Raw genomic sequence first — 18,833 nt, forward strand, 5'->3', positions numbered from 1 at the left:
GATGGCATCACCAACTCGATGGACATGAGTTTGGGTGGACTCCGGGAGTTGGTGAGGGACAGGGAGGCCTGGCGTGCTGCGATTCATGGGGTCACAAAGAGTCAGAAACGACTGAGCAACTGAACTGAACTGCAGTTTATACATCCTTTATTCAATAGATACCTTTTCATCAACTGTGTGCCAGGAACAGGGCTAATGTGACTTTGTTTAGCTCACTGGGAGGTAACCTGCCCCCCACCCCCACCTGTGAATGACCCGTGGCATTCTAGAGTTTCTTGTGTGGGGAGGGGTACCTGCTCAAAGTTCACATTTGGGGTCTGAAATGACAGACTGCTAACCCTTGTTAGCTCATCCTTGTTTATTGATACGGCAGAAAATATTCTTTTTCACACCACGTGTGAAATGGCTGTAAGAAGATGAAACTAACAAATCCCCTCGCCCGAGGCTTGCCACTCTAGGAGCCATTCGCAAAACTTAAACGGTCGTTTTATTTTGTTTTCTCGCCTCCCACCATGTCTGACACATAAAAGAACCTGGCATCCAGGCCTGGTCCAGGTGATTAGTTTCAGACATTAGCCTGCCATCCTCTAGGTCCGCCAGCTCTCTGCATCCCTTGCCTCAGCGCGCCGTCTCCCCGGTTTCCCGGCCCCTCCAGGCGAGCCTGTACTCAGTGACACTGCCTCCGGGGGTTTCCCTCTTTCTGTTCAGACCAGACTCTCTTAACAACTTCGCAGAGCTCTGGCTTTAAAGACTTGTTGTTTCTACTCATGATTATCTTTCAGAAGAGCTGTTTTCAAAACTGAGTCTGAGAGAGGCAGAGGAGTCAAGTTATGATGGAAACTAAGGAGTAATATCAGTGAGCTGATACAGTTTTGAAAACAAAAGAATTCACAAATAACATACAAGTACTATACTACACACACTTCAAACTGCCTGGTTCCACACTAAAAATTTTACTTCAAAAGACAAAGGAAGAATAAATCACAAGCAAGATAACAAAAAGTTTTATTGAATAAATACATGCACTGTCATGTAAAATTAGTTGAGCAAAAAGGGCATTTTACAATAAAAAACAAAAACAAAAAAACCCTCTGCTGTGTTCCATCTGCAGGGGGTGGTCCAGCTAGAATGACGTTAAAGCAACAACCGCGTACAAACAACCACTATTTGCATTTGGCTTCACTTCCTGACAAAGGAGGGCTGACCCTTGACAAGGAATCAACTGTGGTGAACTCGGCTGCGAACTCGGCTGCGAGGCGTATTTTGTTTTAACCTGAAGCAATGCCTCACGCTTCATACTTTAAGGCACAGGATAAGCAATAAAGTAACAATTCAAATTAACCAACGTTAATTTTCCTTCCATTGGTTTGGGTCAAGGTAGAAAAGTTGAAGTTCCCTTTTCCCAGATGAAGCAGTTAGTCAGAACTGGTGACGAAGGTTCTGAGAACTGACTGTCCATCGCCAGGATCATGGAGCCCGGGGTCCGGCCTAAAGCCGAGTCTCAGCTGCCCCACTGGGCACAAAAGGTCTCCTCTGAAGGCCCGTCAGCCACAAAGGCAGAGTCCCGGCCTTGGAGTCATCTCTTCCTTTACAGAGAATGGCGCTGGCTGCTGAGTCTGTGCAGGCCCCACCGGCTACACAAAGGGTGGGCATCGTGCAGCTAACTGGCTTTGTTTGATTTTGCCCCTTTGGTGGCATTTATTTTGCCTGACTGCTTAAGTAAAGTGTTCCATGTAGAACGTGTACTAGAACATGCTGAGCAGGTGAAATGCACGGCTGCAAGACCCAAACACCGGGGCTGGTGGCAGAAACCACGGGTGTGCTGAATTTCAGTGAGGGTTTCCCTTCTTTTAGAAATTATGCCAGAAGCCCTTCAAAAACCCTGATTTTTGCAGCAGGTACCTCATGGCTTGTGGGATCTCAGTTCCTGACCAGGGGTTAAATCCAGGTCCCTGGTAGTGAAACATCCAACTCTTAGCACTGGACCGCCAGGGAATTCCCACAACAAACCCAATTTTTAAAAAGTCTCCAATAAATCTAAAACCACGGGCAGGCCACTGGATTTAGTAATGACCGGTTTTTCTCCTGCTGCTAAAACACCAGAGTTAGGTGTTTTCTGTGCGGTCGTCAGGTCTGCAACGCCTCCCCCTCTGACGGAGGAGGTGGTCTCCGCTGGGGCTTCGGAGAAGCGTTACGGCCCAGGAAGCTGCAAGGGCACCGGGTCTGCACGGCTGCGTGAAACGTGTTGCGAGGCTCCGGGCTCCACCACCCCCCGGGGTCAGAGTGTGACGGGCCAGAGCTGAGCCCCGAGGGCAGGAGAGGCAGAGCAGAGGCAGCGCCCACAGGCACTTGGGCAGTCAGGCCCCGCGAGCGTCCAGGAGTCACGCGGGACGCACGGTGAGGTCGCTAAGCTCAGAGCCACATTTCCCCCGGTATTTACACAGGGCTGGAGGATGTCCTCATGGCTCAGGAAGTCATCTGTATCCCGCAGCGTCGAATATTTAAAGCTTTCTGCACACGTGCACCGTGTTTGGGGCACGCACAGCTGCCGCAGGCTATGGAATCTCACTTCCCAAGAGGCTTGGGACCTTTATATACATGGATATAAAACATGCTTTTCCTAATCTAAGAAAAAATACTCCCAAATAAAAGTTGTACAACAACATCCCAATACTGAGGTCAGTCATGGCATGAGGTGAGGAAACCCAGTAGGAGGTTACTGACAGCCTGCGGCCGCCGTGCCAAGACCCCTGGTCCCCGCGGTGGAGGCGCCGGCTCCGCCCCGTGCGCATCACACGTGCACCAGCCCCGCCCCGTGCGCGTCACACCAACACGCCTGCGCCGGTGGCGGCTTCCCGCATCGTGTCCTATCTGCTCACCCCGACCTGTCTCACAGCCTTTGCAGAGACAACCTGAGTTAGTCTTTCGTTTACAGCTGAGAAAACACTGAAAATTCCACAACAGACTAACCGCTAACACTGAAGTACTGTATTTCAGGGAAAGCATTATGTATCTGTACTGTTTCATGAATAAGTTGTAACAAGCAACTAAAAATAAAGTTAAGACATTCTATTTTATGTGAGAAATTTCAGATTAGTGCACTGTGAACCATGACAATTCTTGTGATATTTTATATTGCTCAGTTATACATTTTTCCTTATAAGCGCTACAACTGACTCCTTATAATACATCTTTATATTTATGAAAGTGTAAGTATTTTGCATATATTCTTTTACCATTTATAACGAGCAGAAATATACTAGCATTTACTAATCTTTCAGCTTTTCTTTTTTAAAAAGAAACACCACAAAATAGGTCACTGAGAACTTTTTCCTGCAAAGACAAAAATGATTATTTGTAATAAGAATTTAATAAGTTTTAGAAGAAAAAATATATATATATTTCCTTGATCCACTTTCTCTGAATTTCAAACCAGCATGTAGAGATCATAAAAAATAGTCCATTTACATAGCATAGTACACCTCAGTGATATACAAAACAAGGCAATAATAAGCAGGTCCATACATCGGCTTCCTAGGAGAGACAGCCGACATATAGCTTTACACACACAACAGCTGGCCGCTATGCTATGCACACCGTGACAACTGCTGAAATACTAGAGGAAATTTAAACATACAAAACTTAATGCTAATATTGGCCAAATACGCCTAAAATACCAACATTTTATAAAACCATCATGGGGCCAGTAACCAAGTCCGTGAAATTATGAGAAGAGCATGGGTGTGTCTTTGGGGGTGGGGGGAGGGTTGTGGGGCGGGGCAGCGTGGGTGTGTCTTCGGGGGCGGGGAGGGTGTCCGGGCGGGGCAGCGTGGGTGTGTCTTTGGGGGTGTGCGGGGCCTGTTGGTGCAGGGCGGGCAGGTGCAGCCGGGGCTTCTTGGCGGCGGCCTACGTCACCACGGGGGGCCTCGTCCCGTCTTCTGTGAGGTCGTACCTGAGACATAGGAAGACAGCAGACACGCGGTCACGGGGGCCAGGCTCCCGAGCGGACTTGCGGGCTCCGTGTCTGTCGGGGGGACACTCACCACTGGGTCCAGCCTTTGGCGAGCTCTTCAGATGCCAGACCAACCAGCACCTGTCGGTTAGAAAACGCCTATAGAAGTGGGTTCTGGCAACTTGCATTTTGGGTGTCTCGCTTTTCAATTCTTCCACCCTTAAGATCCACCCACAACCTATGGTCGATTATACCCAAGAGGCCCTTCCTGCAGCCAACAAACGGCCTTGCTGGCAGGTTAGCACGCAGTGTCAGTGGAGACGATCCACGACACTGACTCAGACCACTCACAGCAGCTTAGCTGGCGTGGGTCACCCATGTGCATAAATCCAGTCTAAAATGCATACTTTGGGTCAAGTGTTTAGTTTTTGCAAAATGCAGAACTTTTTAAACCTACTTTGCCAAGAAGCCCTTTGTCTTTGGACAGGAAGCCGCCGCTGTTCTTCACGGCCACATCCAAGGTTCTCCTCTGCACGTCTGGCAGTGAGACGCTGAAATCAAAGCTGAAGCAGAAAAAGAGGATCACCCTACACTCCTCCATCCTTTTGCTCTGTTTTATTGTAACTAAAAACTGACATTTGTTTTTGAGTCCACTCCAAACATGATCTTTGTTTCTTTATCGTAGAAGTGATCTCTTCAGCTAGATGTTTAAACCTGGCCCTTCAGGAAGACTGTTTCCCGCGTCCCCCCCCATTATTTCCCAAACACAACAGGAGACTGGAACCCTAAACGTGCGAAGCTGACCCTGTGGCCCCGGTGTGCACACAGTGCCTGACTCCTGGGGAAAAACCTAGGCTGTGGTGTGAGACAGCCGGGCAGGCCAGGCTAGTCCCTCCCCTGCAGACCAAGGGGCGAGAGCTCAGAGCCCCGTGTGGAGAAGACCAGCACCCTCAAAGCAGCCTTGTGGAGGAGGCATCTGCAGGCAGCTCCTGGTGGCTGAGGCCAGAGGCTGCCGGACAAGCCTCCAGCAGCCAGGCTGGCAAAGCAGAGGACGAGGTCGGAGGCCTCGCAGGGCCACGTGGATGTGCTGGTCTTCCCAGAGTGAGCAGCCTGACTCCCGGGTTTGCAGGTGGGTCCCCAAACTTGTAGCGGCTGTGGCTGACCGAGACCGGCGCCTGCTCATTGGTCTCTGGCCTCGGTTTAAGTGCAGCCACAGGTCAGAAGGCACGGTGAGCAGCTAGTACTTTCAGCGACGGAATGTAAACTGGATCAGTGGACGTCAGCATCACTCAACTAGTCGTCTCCCCAGATGCCGGTGGTGTTTGAGCCACGTGGACTGGGGTCCAGCCACATGTGTGCAGGCCAAGGCTGCTGGGGTGTGGTCTGAGGATCCATGTGGTACTCAAATCTATCAACAAGCCCCCGACTGCTCACAGGGAGGTGTTTTTCGGTCAGCCTCCCCACAGGCACCACCAGGCCTTCCTCGAAGGGTGGTGTGGAACGTCCGCCCTGCAGCGTGGACCATACCTCTGATCAAACACGGGGTTCAGCGTCTTCTTCGACACGTGTGTTTTCCTCCTTCCCGACCTCCTCTTGTCTGGTAACAAATACAGGCGGACGTAGGGATCAGAGCCATCCTCAGAGAAGGCGATGAGGTTCCTGGTAACACAGACCAGGGAACACTGGGTGTTAGGTCTAGAAACACGGCAGCAAGCGAGTGAGTGAGATCCTGCCCCACACTCACACCGATCCCAGCGCTGAGGACTCGGGGGGCGACTGTCCTCTCCCCTGCCCCCACGCTCGCACTGATCCCAGCGCTGAGGACTCGGGGGGCGACTGTCCTCTCCCCTGCCCCACGCTCGCACTGATCCCAGCGCTGAGGACTCGGGGGGCGACTGTCCTCTCCCCTGCCCCCACACTCACACTGATCCCAGCGCTGAGGACTCGGGGGGCGACTGTCCTCTCCCCTGCCCCCACACTCACACTGATCCCAGCGCTGAGGACTCAGGGGGCGACTGTCCTCTCCCCTGCCCCCACGCTTGCACTGATCCCAGCGCTGAGGACTCGGGGGGCGACTGTCCTCTCCCCTGCCCCCACGCTCGCACTGATCCCAGCGCTGAGGACTCGGGGGCAACTGTCCTCTCCCGTGCTCACGGGCTTCCAGCAGCCACGGAGGTGGCCTCAGCCCGTCTCTTCAGCCCAGAGTCTGGGGGACGCTCTGACTCCCTGCTCTGCTGCCAACAGGGAAACCACAGCATCGCCCTCCACACTGCTTCACTGGCCCTCCCAGAGAGGGACGCGGTCACCTCCCGGGAGACCCCGGAGAGGGAGGGACGCGGTCAGCCTCCCGGGAGGCCCCGGAGAGGGAGGGGCTCGGTCAGCCTCCCGGGAGGCCCCAGAGGCCGTGCAGCTGCAGTCCTCAGGACCACTCCCTGGCCTCTGCTCAGGCAAAGGATGCCCTCCTCTGCCTTTCGTCCCCCTGAACCCTTCTGTCACAGACACATGCCCACCTCCTCCTCGCTGCTCTTGTCCCAACAACTGGGCCAAACACACCTAGTATTTAATTACAGCTGATCTTGAACTGCACAGAGGTTAAGGACCTATGCGGACCTATGTGGTTCAGAATCAGCTGATCCCGCGGAGTCAGCCAATGCCAAGTGGTGTAGAGTGGTGATATTTAGGACTGAAAAAAAATCTTCGTGTTGGTGTAGCCACACTGCTCAAACCTACAGTGTCCCAGGCTCAACTGTCCCTGCAGCCATTTCCAACCGCTCACTCATCTCGAGGAGCCCGAAAGCCCAGAGGAGGGTCGTTTGGCCAGCCTGCTGCTCTGGAAGCTCTCCGAGGAAGCACCCACCTCAGCAGCAGGAACACAGGAGGTGCTCAGTAAATAAGCACATGTTGAACTGACCTCCGCGCTCACATAATCATGTTTCTAAACGTTACTAATTTTTCTTCCCTGTTTCCAACACTTTTTCAGAACATCCAAATTTTCATGTCGCCTACTTACATCAGAGCTACTAGTGAGACCAACAAGTCTCACAGCAGAGACTCAACAAGCCTCATACAGAGACCGACATGCCACATAAAGGAGAGCGACCAGCCAGCTCTGCACCGTTGCCACTAACAGCCAAGCACGCACAGCGGCACTGCTGTCGCGTGCTGTGCTCAGAGTGAGTACACACCGGTCTGCCTCGGCCTACCACTAACAACCAAACACAAGCACAGCGGCACTGCCGTCGCACGCTGTGCTGAGTGAGTGCACACCGGGCTGCCTCGGCCTGCTCGTCCTGAAAGGCTACAGCTGCTCCTGCCATGACCCCACAGACCCGCCTGGATCTTCTGAACTGTTAGCTGCTCTGGAAACTGAATCCCCAAAGACACTTCAAAAACAGGAAAATACACCCGTTATTGTGTCTAAAGGCTCAGTAACAGGGGGCATTTAAGGGAGCATTAAAAGAAACAGAATGGTTGTGAACAGAGAATGCCGTGAGAACCAGGGCCACAGTCCCTACTCGGAGCCCGCCTGCCCGCTCTGCTCGGCAAGGCCGCTCACCTGCAGGCGTGCACGACCACCACCAGCTTGTTCCTCTGCGAGCTGTGCCGGATGGTCAGCTGGATCTGCCCCAAGGGGGACTGTCCCAGGGTGGTTCCGCTGGGGAGACACAGCGGACAGCGAGCTCTACAGACGGCTCAGAGGCTGTGAGCCCGTTCCTTCCCTCGCATGAGGAGGCGGCAAGCCGACGAAGGGGAGCCCTGTCTAAACTTCTGGGCACAAATGGACCAGCAGGATTCACATTCCACTCAAGGGTTCAATATAGCCCAATTCCTAAAAGCTGGGGCCCAAAGTAAAATCAAGACAGGGGCTCTCCTTACAGACATCAACTCTGTCTTCCTGAGGCTCTGTCTACCCGGGCACTGCCCGAATCTGCGCTCCTTTCTCAGAGGCCCCGGCCCCAGCCTCGCGGGTCATCTGATGAGGTCATAGCCCCGGCCTGTCTCAGGCTGAAGCACAGAGCTCGCGGGCGGAGAGGTGCTCTCTCTGTACCACCTGGCCCGCCTCACACTAAGCGTAGCAGGGCAGCAGAGGAAGCTGCTTCAAAGGGCAAGTCTCTCTTCCTGAGAGGAAAAGGCTCACATCTGAGGCTCAGGGTAACCAGACTCTGTCGTTATCTAAGGGAGCCAAGGACACACCTGTGACAAATGGGCGTGAGTAGGAAGCCCACACAAACATCCCCAGACAAAGCGCTGGGTGGTGCAGCGGGTGTGGACCCAGCATGAAAGAGCAGGGCTGTCCTCAACAACAAGCACGCCCCACCAGGCCTTTCCGTGGCCTGGGCTAAGGTCCAACAGGCCCGCTGTAGATGCTGCCTTCCTGACCTGAGGATCACCCCACTGTTCTTAACTTAAGCTTTAAGTGAGCCAAACACTAGGCGCCAGAAAACAGCAGGTTTACTCTGAAAGCCAGAGGCTCAGGGAGCAAAAGGGCCACACTGCCTGAAACCGTCTGGTTAAGACTGCATTCCCCCCAGAGCCCCTGGGGCCCGCGTCAATTCCGCAAGAGCGAGGGCACGTCTAGTTACTTCTCAAGCTGCCGCAGCCTCTGCCGCAGCTCCTGTGTGGCGATGGGCAGCGAGATGTCTGAGGCGATGCTTGGGGTGGGCTCCTTTACGGAGATGTGGCTGGGGGAGCCGGCGGGGCCCGCCTGGAGGCTGGAAGAGCTCCGGCCGAGGTCCCTTGGGCCCTGCAGGCCGGCCTCTGCCGGCAAGCCTTGCTCCTCCATGCCAGGCCTCTCACCGCCCCCGGCGACCGGCGTGGATGGGGCCGTGCCGCTGTCACCCGAGCCCGGCGACGCAGACATCTGAGGCCTGGCAGAGACTTTCCTCCCTTCCTTGGACACAGAGGGCCGTTTTACTTGAGCTGAGTGCTGGTGGTCCGGAGGCCTCTCCTGCTTCTCAAGGTGGAGCACCTCGGGGTGAAAACAGACACAGGATGAAAACCGCTGATGCTGGTCACAGGCTCACGCATGAACAGCTTTAGGGATCCTCATTTGCAAAGTTTCTTTAAACCCTGGCACAAAACATTCAAAGCATTCGGCCTATTTAGCTACCCTACCACATCACAGAAAGTGTAAGACAGGGGTGCGCACATCACTCAACAGTGCAGCGCACTCTGGCCTCTGCTGGCAGCCACTCTTGGCACGGTGGTGGCAGCTTTGTGGAGGAAGAGCCCAGGTCATAGCTCCTCCTCCACAGACCCCCATCCCACCATCTTACAAGTGATCACGGAAAGAGAGGCTGCCAGACTCTGAGGGTCGACGTGCAAGCAGCCCCACCCCGCATGCTCCTTCCATACCTGCTCTGTGTGTGCACACATCCCCTGAGCAGCCTACACGTGAACACCTGGCATCGGGGGTCATCTCGACAGCCTGAGGCCTCTCCCCAAGTAAAGCTGCAGCCAACAGCCCCAGTGCTATGCTGGCCCCAGGAGTCGGGCTTCCAGACACAGAGCTCTATGATTCGCCACTGGAGACACTGTGGTCCCACCTGGAGGGGCTGTGACCAGGCCCAAGGAGACTGCTTCTACCACACCCTCCACAGACTACTGAATTTTTTAAGAAGTTGGTTCTTCATTTAAATTTGCATTTTAAAAATTGGAGAGTTTTAGCACTTTCCCATATGTTTGCCAGTTTTATTTTCAGCATTTCCTTAGGTACTTACAAATGAATCATTGTCTATTTTGGACAGAATTTGTCTTTCCTGTAATCTCTACCATCTTACAGTTTTATTAAATTCTCCCTTCTGAATGACTTTGAAAATTTAACAATAGCAGAAAACTTTATTGATCCAGATAGCAATACTTTCTGGGCCAAAGGATTAAAAAAAAAAAAAAAGACTGGCTGGATTCATCTGAAAGTGTGAGGAACGGCTCCGGCCTGCTCAACAGCCAGGAAACACCGCTGCCATCGGCGTCTGAGCACAAGCCTTGGTCACGGCTGCCCTGAGCTACACAGCCCTCAGCAGTCGTCTGCCCACTCCCCTCTGCCCTGCGTCTGGCACTGGGACCGTGTCCACCCGGGACCCTTCCCCCAGCCACTCTGGACACTCAGTACCCTGAGGGCGAGCTTCATCTTCAGAGAGCTGTTGGGACCTGAGTTGCTGAGCTGGAACCGCTGGCTCAGGGTCATGTCCTCGCGGGTGAGCAGCTGGCTGAGCGGGATCCTGAGGTTCCCCAGGGAGCACTGGTGCTGCTCATCTCGCACCTGCGAACACACAGAGCGCTCAGCGTGGAGACAGAGACAGGCCGCGCAGGGGGCCCAAAACCTGGGTGCCGGAGACACGGCTCAGCCTGCCCTGCTCAGCCACGTGTCCATACATGGAGCAGAAGGAAAGCTCCTCAGGGAAACCCAACACTGTATCAAGTGGAGCTACAGGGCACCCGTGTCACAGGGCCGCCATCTCCTCACAGGCATACTGAGAATAAGAGATGGAAAGTCTCGTCCAAAGAATCTGCTGCAAGAGCCCTGAGCCGGAGGCAGCGGTCCATGCAGACCCAGAGCTTCGAGAGAAGCGTCTCAAGTCCTGCGAAAATGGTGACGACACATATTCCTAGTGCTGTGCCAAGTCTCTGCTGGGTAAACATGGGCACTCACGGAGAAGACACATTTCTAAGTTTCTTTTACGCTTTCTATTCAGAATCCACAATACCTGCTTTAAAGGCGTGGCAATATCTGGCTGCTGAATAATAACTTTCAGCTTCACCTCTACAACAGGAGCTATTCCTGTTAAGATTGTCACGCTACAGACCGTTTAAACAAAAAAAGTGAGAACTTTGATGGTTTCACAGACTACACAAAAATGACCAAATGAGTTAACTACACATGAAAACCTAAAAGCCTCATTGCTTATTTTTTAAACTGTAAACACAAAAGCATTTTAGAATGAAATAACTAAGTTTACAGAACTTGAAAAGTTATTGTTGTAAATTCAAGGTCCAGTTACTATAAATTATTTTGTGAGTGGGCTTCCCAGGTGGCTCAGTAGGTAAAGAACCTGCCTGGAATGCAGGAGACACAGGTTCAATCCCTGAGATGCAGTGTAAAAATTATCTTTTAAAATTATTATCCCGTCTTATTCTTTTTCTTAAATTGAAGTACAGTTTGTAACATTAGTTTTAGGTGTGCGAACGTGATTGAGTAATTTTACAGACTAGACTCCATTTAAAGTTATCACAAAATAATGGCTCTGTTTCTCTGTGTTGCACCACACATCTTTATTCTTATTTATGATGCAAAAATTCTTAATACAATTTTAGCAAATTAAATTGAGTATGTAAAAAGGATACTACATCACAAGTAAGCGGGGTTATTCCCCAAAAAAGGTTTGCTTGCAAGGCTTTCTAATGTTAAACCTTGAAAATCAATCGAGGTTTATAAACTTTAAGATTTGAAAATCAGTACTGCATTTCACCATACTTACAAACTTCAAAAGGAAAAACCACATGATCCTCTCAAACATCATAGAAAAGTCTTTGACAATATTCAACATCCACTCATGACAAAAACCTATAGCAAACCAGCAGAAGTAGAAAGAAACTTCCTCCAACATCAGACTTAGCAACAGGGAGATATCCAGGCTGTGCCTCAGGACCTGAAGGAGGCAGAGGTGTCCACTCGGGCCGAGGCCGGGCGGGCAGTGAGGCAAGGGAGGAAGGGAGGTGCCCTGACTGGGAGCAGGCGACACGCAGCAGCGCCCGGGGCGCCCGCACAGCAAGGCTGATAGCGGCGCCACCATACAGACGCCAGCTGCAGTTCTAGACACCAGGAGCAATCAGCCAGAAGGTGAAGACTGAACCCTTCCCGCCCTGCTGCTCACACGCACAGCAGGGACACATCTGGTGGGTCCGTGGTGGCAGTTCTCTGTGTGCGGTGTGACGTGGAGATATAAACACATCTATGTAAACATGCGAATAAATTACCTCCACTTCGAGCTCCTGGCGCTTGGGATTGTGAATGAAGAAGGTGAAATTTTCCTCCCACACAGGTTCGTTGGTTTTGTACCGAATCTGAAATAAATATCCTGAATCAGCTCTAGGATGTCTTCTGTGGACAAGTGCAGCCAGCACCGTGTACGGAAGCTGAGATGACACCTGTTTTCTGGGCTGTGCTGTGCTTAGCCGTGTCTGACTCTTTGCGACCCCATGGACTGTAGCCCGCCAGGCTCCTCTGTTCTTGGGGATTCTTCAGGCAAGAACACTGGAGTGGGTAGCCTACCCCTTCTCCAGCTGGGCTGTGCTGCTAGGCATCAACTATGCAAGCTGCCGTGTGTCAGGGGGATGACTGCCAGCAGCTCCCAGCCCAGGTCCCGGCCCCGCCACAGCGTGTCATCTGCATGGACAGACCCCACTCCCCTGGCCTGTGGAGTGCTGCTTGTCAGGAAGTTTCTTAAATTAACGGTTAGCAGTCAAAAAAAGGGAGGAATGTTTCCTGAAGGTAGCACATGTTGTAGCAACAGCAATGTCTTCTATTCAATTCTCATTTCTTGAATTTTAAGTACACCGTTGTCTTTTAAACAAAGTATTAGTAGTGCATTCAAAGGAAACTGAGAAGTTTGTCCCATGTCATCTACCCATGAAATCAAGCAAAAACATAATTAACAAATTCATGTCTTTTTCATGTTATTTTTAAGTGAATATATTTTATTCCAAATTAAGTAGCTCATTATCAAATGACTGATTTGAGAATACAAAACAAAGACATGGAAGCCAACAGTCTCAATACCTGCACCCTCCCCCTCCTCAACGGAGCCTGTGGCAGGAAGGTCGCAGGGGCAGTCAGAGCGTCACCACCTTACCTTGCTCTCCTGGGCCGTGTGACCAACGGACATTTGGACAAGAGGGTTTGGGTTGCTGTTTACTTTCTTCCCAGACTATCCAAAAAGAGAAAATAGATAAAATCAATAAGCATGTCTTGAAATAGGGATTACTAAAAATGGAATTACTGCTTATATTAAGTCACTTCTATTTACTTCTGATACTTCAGCTACAGGGAGTATCTAGACACGATTTAAGTGGAAAACAATTAATTGCTAAGCACCCCCCAAAGCCATAACTGTATCTACATAAAGCAATGAAACTTGTATTTGCAAACAATTTTAAAACGTTAAGGTATTTTACGTTTAAAGCAAGCAACCCTGAAAAAATGGAATCTTCTGAAAATCTTTCATGTTAATTCCAGCTCTGAAAACTCAGGTAACAACTGAATAAAGTGAGACAAATGGAAAGAGAAAAGCACAAGAAGGACAAGTGTGAGAGCCTGCGGTTCAGAACAGGTTTTTTGGTTGGAATCTTAAAAATACTAACGTGTCAGAGGCATGGTTTTACATTTTTAATTTAGTATCTTCTGCTTGAACATGTAGCAATCATCAAATCTTGCTTACCAGCTGCTAAGTAATTTTGACTGGAAGGATAGACATCAATCTAAATTGCATTTAAGCAGATACAAATGCAATGAGAAACACTCAGGAATGAGTTAAAATGGTAAGAAGCATACTTTAGTGCAGACAGCTGATAGAAGAAAACACGGTAAAATGCAACATATATGAGGTTTATTTATAACTTAGCCCCACAAGAAGATGCAGTTAAATATTTGTGTTAGTGGAAATTAGAAGAAAGTCACAAAATGTTTTTAAGGTAAGTAATTTTAGAGTCAATCCTCAACACTGTAGCAATGACAGACGTGAAATTTATGATTATTGGAATAAAATATTACTAGCCCGAACCTACTGTGATAATCTAGTTTCTGGTTCAGCTTTCTGATGTGAATTAATTCTGCAAAATGAAATAAACACTGTTAAAAAAAAAAAACAAGGCTACAGACTACTTCGGGAGAATACTAATTTCCCCCTAAATCCACTCCTCCTTCCCTTAATGTGAGAGCCCTGGGGCCAGAGCTGAGCACACATCCTGTGTGACAGCGGTACTGTTTCTGAATCTCCCTTGTGGGAGGTGTGGCCCCATAATGGTCTGGGGGTCTTGCCTTTGCTGTGTGCCCCTTCTGGCTGGAGGTATGGAGCACCACAAGCCACAAGTCAGCATTCGGTGGCATCCAAGGGACATACACTTCTGTCTCACTTAAGCTACTGCTACTTTTGTGTCTTTGATACTGAAGCTAACTTTATACACTTAATTAGTCTCTGAAAAAGTAGCCATTCGTCCCTATTTACTGTAGCTTATCAATTTAAATACATTCCCCCAGCCCCTTGTCTAAACACTCTAACATTTCTGAAAACAAAATGAAATTTACAATGGGTGACTTTAAGTGCCTGCTTTGGGGCAGATCTATAGCAGAAAGGCAGCTATCACTGCCTCCCCCAATTTATTTTGCTTATATTTTCCTTTTATGTGTGTGTGTGTGTGTGAATGGCATCCTGAAAAATGTTTATCCTAAGTCTAAAAATTCTTTCAGTAAGTGTAAAATAAATGCTATCAAACCTTAACTGGCACCTTATTTTCTTTCTTTGTTGTTGTTGTTATTTAGTTACCAAGTTGTGTCCGACTCATTTGCAACCCCATGGACTGTAGCCTGCCAGGCTCCTCTGTCCATGGGATTTTCCAGGCAGGAATACTGGAATGGGTTGCCATTTCCTTCTCCAGGGGATCTTCCTGACCCAGGGAATCAAACTACAGTCTCCTGTGTTGCTAAGTTGGCTTTTACCACTAGGCCAGGAAGGAAGCCCCCGGGTTCTGTCTCAGTCACATACAGAATAACGGTGTTGAGTCATCCCTCGGTATCTGCTGGGGCTTCGTTCCAAGACCCCGTCAGGATGCCAAATCCAAAGATGCTCAGATTTCACTTATGAAATGACCTAGTATTATCCTCTGTATAATTTACGTCGTCTCCAGATTATATGCACTACCTAATAAAGTGTGTAAATGCTACGTAAATAGCTGTAAACACAATGTAAATGCTGCAATTTGGAGCTTTCTATAGATTTTTCCAGGGTATTTTCGATCCTAGATTGAACTAGTGGATACAAAATCCGCAGATACCGAGGGCTGACTGTCCTGAAATGGATGATATTCTGGATGCTATGAAAAAAGGTTACATCAGTGACTAAGTCTTATATCAGGACGCAATATTCAAAATGCTTCAGCACCAGACAGACACACAGGGTATAGTGAAAACAGGAGCTTTTAAAGTCAGACTGTCTTAAATCTACATCTTAGCTTTTCTCTACTTGATTACTAAGATCTACAAGTATTTCATTTATTTGAACCTCAGTTTTCATGGGCGTAAAACCATTTCCAGAACCGAGTTGTTAGGCTTAAATAAGGTAACACAATAGCAATTAAAAATATACGGATTCTGCTAGCGACACTGGGCCCTTTAAATGCACAACCTCAGTTAACAAACTCGGCACTCCCACAGGGGTGAGAACGTCAGCTCCGCTCTGCTCCGAGGAGCAAAGCAGGGAGGCCTCTGCTGCCTACTGCAGGGCCCACTGACGAGCGGCTGGCTGTGCAGGGGTTCAAGCCCTGCAAGTCTAGTCTAACTGGAGAGCCTTCATTCTAGCCATCACGCTCTGCAGGTCAATAATCTTCCCTTACAAAAGAAGCGGGGAGCCAAGGCTGTGGAGATGTTCCTTCCCAGTGTTCTGGTGAGGAAATACCCCACTAACCAACTAGTACTCCAAAGGAGATCCACCTCCCCTCCTCAGTGGAGTGTGCTAAGGGCTTTCTAAATCCTGTATCAACGCAGAATGCTAGTCTTCCTCTTTTGAAGTTTAACTTATTCTTCTGGATGAAACGGATCAAAACCCACTGTTGATTCCTTTGCATAGAATTAAAAGAACTACACTGAACTCCTCCCGCCTTCCCCTAAATATTTAAGCTTAAAATAAGGCCTCAAAGAAATCAGAAAAAAATAGTAAAACATTTTTAATTTAGCAAGAAAATACATGCGCATGTTGTTTTAAGAAGTGGAGCTTAGTTTTCAATAAACCTCACTCAATGAGATTCACAGCTTCTTGAAAGATCTGCCACCCAGCGAGCAGCACCAAACGCCCGAGGCCACCGACCCAGAGATGGCCCTGCTGTGGCATATTGGAAGAGGCGATTTTTTAATGGGAAGTCACAGTGCACTGGGCACACATTCTAATCATAGTCTAAAATTGGTTACGATTTTAAACAGAACTTCTATCTCACCATTTTCACAAACTCAAATCCAATTAAAGTACAGATGATTTAAAAGCATCTTAGACACTGCTGCCTAAGGCCAACAGGACAAAAGTCTAATTGACCACGTTGATATCTTACAAATTTATCATCACAGTTGATTTAAATTCTTCTAACTACTAAATTCTTTAACAATAAAAGTAGCCTCTCTTCAACCAAACAAGTAATTATTACTCTATTACTTTGTGAAGAATCTGTCAATAAACCTATATGGGTTAAAGCATCATCTCTTTCAATATGTTTTCATCAACTTTCGAAGGGAAAACTATTAGTTTACCTTTAAAGCTTTCTGAATTGCAGCCTTCTTCAAGACATCAGGGTTAAATTCTAATGGGTTACTCTTTCAAGTCAGAAGAAAATGAATATACCAAGGGTTAATAAACATGCAATGAGGAGTTTATGTTAAGGTTAATGACATGAAAACTTATGAGAACAAAAATTTTTTTAAACAAAACCCACAAAGAATTACACAAAGAAACAGTAAATATTAGCTGTAAAAGTACCTTTATGTCCAAGATTTTCTTAGACTAAACATTTAATCCGTAAACATTAAGACAGATCAGCCTCTACATCACTGTTCTTTTATTCCCACCCCTCTCGTCTTTGGGGTTTGAAAAATCCAAAAATGACACCTGAGGAAAGGGTTCTGTTTGGTCTCCTTAGCTCGAACAAACCCTAGGATTTGTCCCTTGAAAAAAATCGTAACGTTTCAACCATAATTAAGCTGAAGGTTTCATCTAAAGTACAAATCAATGGGCCAGAGACGCCCCAACTGCTCTCCAGCCAATCATATCCTGGAAGAGCAAATGGTACCTTTCTTCCTTCTGAATTTTATCTTCTCATGAAAAAAAATCACAGCAAAGATGGGACCTGATCTACCTCGTCCCCTCTACAAGCAAGCAACGCAGAAGCGGATCAGACCATCTCAGAAGCTCCCCTCGCTTTAAAGTTGTACTATTCCATTATAATTATTTTTATGGGCTTCACGTCCTACTTTTATTGGTTTTAAAAACTCATTACTTTATTGCCCTCAGAAAGGCAAGATAGAGTTGTTTTGCAAGATCCTTTGAGGATTAACATTTAAGATGAGAGATTTTATCACCTGAGTTGGAATAAACTTCAAATAGAGTGTTATTCTTTATGAAGCACCCTGGAACAGTGGGTCCAGCAGATCCCCTTGGGGTGGGGCTGGGCCGGGCTGGGAACTGCAGCCCTGAGGCTGAGGAGAGCTGAGTGCAGACATCGAGAACCCATCCTGCAGCTAGCTCCCTCTCTACAGACGTGACCTTACTGCATGCGTGTTACTCCAGCGTGCACCAGCTGACGTGATGCAAGGAGAGAGGCTCTGGTGTGGGCTAAGCGAGCAAGAGGAGCCATGTGAGGGCATGGGAGGCTGCCCAGGCCTGGGGCGAGACAGAGCTCGGTGGGGGCCCAGCATGAAGCCTCTGGACATCACTGCCGGCACTGGGGCGACTCACCACCAATAGTCACCTGCGCTGTTCCCAAGCGCGAGCTGAAATTACTTTTGACAGAGTGCGGAGGAGCACCTCGCCCAAGGGCTCCACGTCACACAGCCAGCATCTCTGCAGGTGGAGTGGGCATCAGTGCAAACAGCACTCCTCCCAGACGGACTCCATAGACAGCACTATGAACTCACAGCCTGAGTGAAGCGGTAACGAGTTCCCTTTATACGAGGATGGACTGGACAGGAGGGTGGAGAACTGGGCTCCGGGTCACACGGCTGAGCTCAGAGCATCCTGGCTCTGCGGCTTCCTAGAGGCAACCCTGGTCTCTAATCTCAGCACCTCATCTAAGAAGGGATCCCGCTGGCCTGAGACGCAATGAGCTCTGCACGCAGAGCCCTTGGATAGTGCTCGGGAGATGCATGTGGTCACGGAGGCCTTTATGGGTCAGAAAACACCCTCTTGTTCCTCTGGCCAGAGGAGGAGGTCCAAGTGCTGAGGCCACAGGATAAAGAGGCCCTTTCCAGCTTGGGAGCAAGGTCTGTGTGCTGAGTTTTCCAGACAGGACCAGGGGTGAAAGCACATTCACGGGGCTGAACAGGAGGAGTGTTCTGAGCAGCAGAAGGTACCAGAGTGTGGGGCTGGCAACCACCCAAAACCTCCGCTGGAAATAGCAACAGGCTCAGCCTTTGGGGACAGCTGACAAAGGGACAGATCTACAACATACTGAAAACCAGAGGGGGAAAGTGATCAATCTATCCAGATTCATTTTGCAGGACTTTTTGGTGACACCTATATTTGAATCATCACGCAGAGTATGTGGTTTTGATAACTCAGGAGGAAAGTTAGTTTGGATAAATCAACACCTTAGCTAAATATAACAAAGCAATTAAAAAAATTCCGACACAAGGTCAGAAGCATTTCCTATAAAAGGAGCAGCTACAGAAAACAGTAGCTATACAGCCAGCTCGGCTGGCAGGGCAGCAGCTTCCAGCACAGGCCCCACTGGGACACTCCTGGGAGCGACCGGAAGCAGCAGCCAGAGGCACAACCGCCGCCTCCTGACCCCCCAACAGGAGGGGGGACAGCAGCCCACCCGCCCCTCGTTTGGCTTGACTGTCTTCATCCATTAAATGGGACAAAATGCTGCTCCCCGCCCCCTTTTTTAAAAAATAAAAATAAAT

General features: G+C 49.2%; 1 protein-coding gene across 1 annotated transcript in view; it reads right to left on the reverse strand.

Annotated features, from left to right (window-relative positions):
• Positions 1-989: 989 nt before the first annotated feature.
• Positions 990-18,833, reverse strand: part of ESYT2 (extended synaptotagmin 2) — an 82,920-nt gene continuing 65,076 nt past the window's right edge. Inside the window, exons 14-22 of the mRNA XM_052639261.1 lie at positions 12,805-12,879; positions 11,930-12,016; positions 10,065-10,214; positions 8,536-8,921; positions 7,509-7,607; positions 5,480-5,611; positions 4,410-4,515; positions 4,044-4,093; positions 990-3,952 (exon numbers count right to left, since the gene is read on the reverse strand). Coding sequence (XP_052495221.1) covers positions 3,907-3,952; positions 4,044-4,093; positions 4,410-4,515; positions 5,480-5,611; positions 7,509-7,607; positions 8,536-8,921; positions 10,065-10,214; positions 11,930-12,016; positions 12,805-12,879 — 1,131 coding nt within the window. The 3' untranslated portion in view covers positions 990-3,906. The remainder of the gene's footprint in view (positions 3,953-4,043; positions 4,094-4,409; positions 4,516-5,479; positions 5,612-7,508; positions 7,608-8,535; positions 8,922-10,064; positions 10,215-11,929; positions 12,017-12,804; positions 12,880-18,833) is intronic.

Source organism: Budorcas taxicolor, chromosome 4, assembly GCF_023091745.1.
Source record: "Budorcas taxicolor isolate Tak-1 chromosome 4, Takin1.1, whole genome shotgun sequence".
NCBI classification, from domain to species: domain Eukaryota; kingdom Metazoa; phylum Chordata; class Mammalia; order Artiodactyla; family Bovidae; genus Budorcas; species Budorcas taxicolor.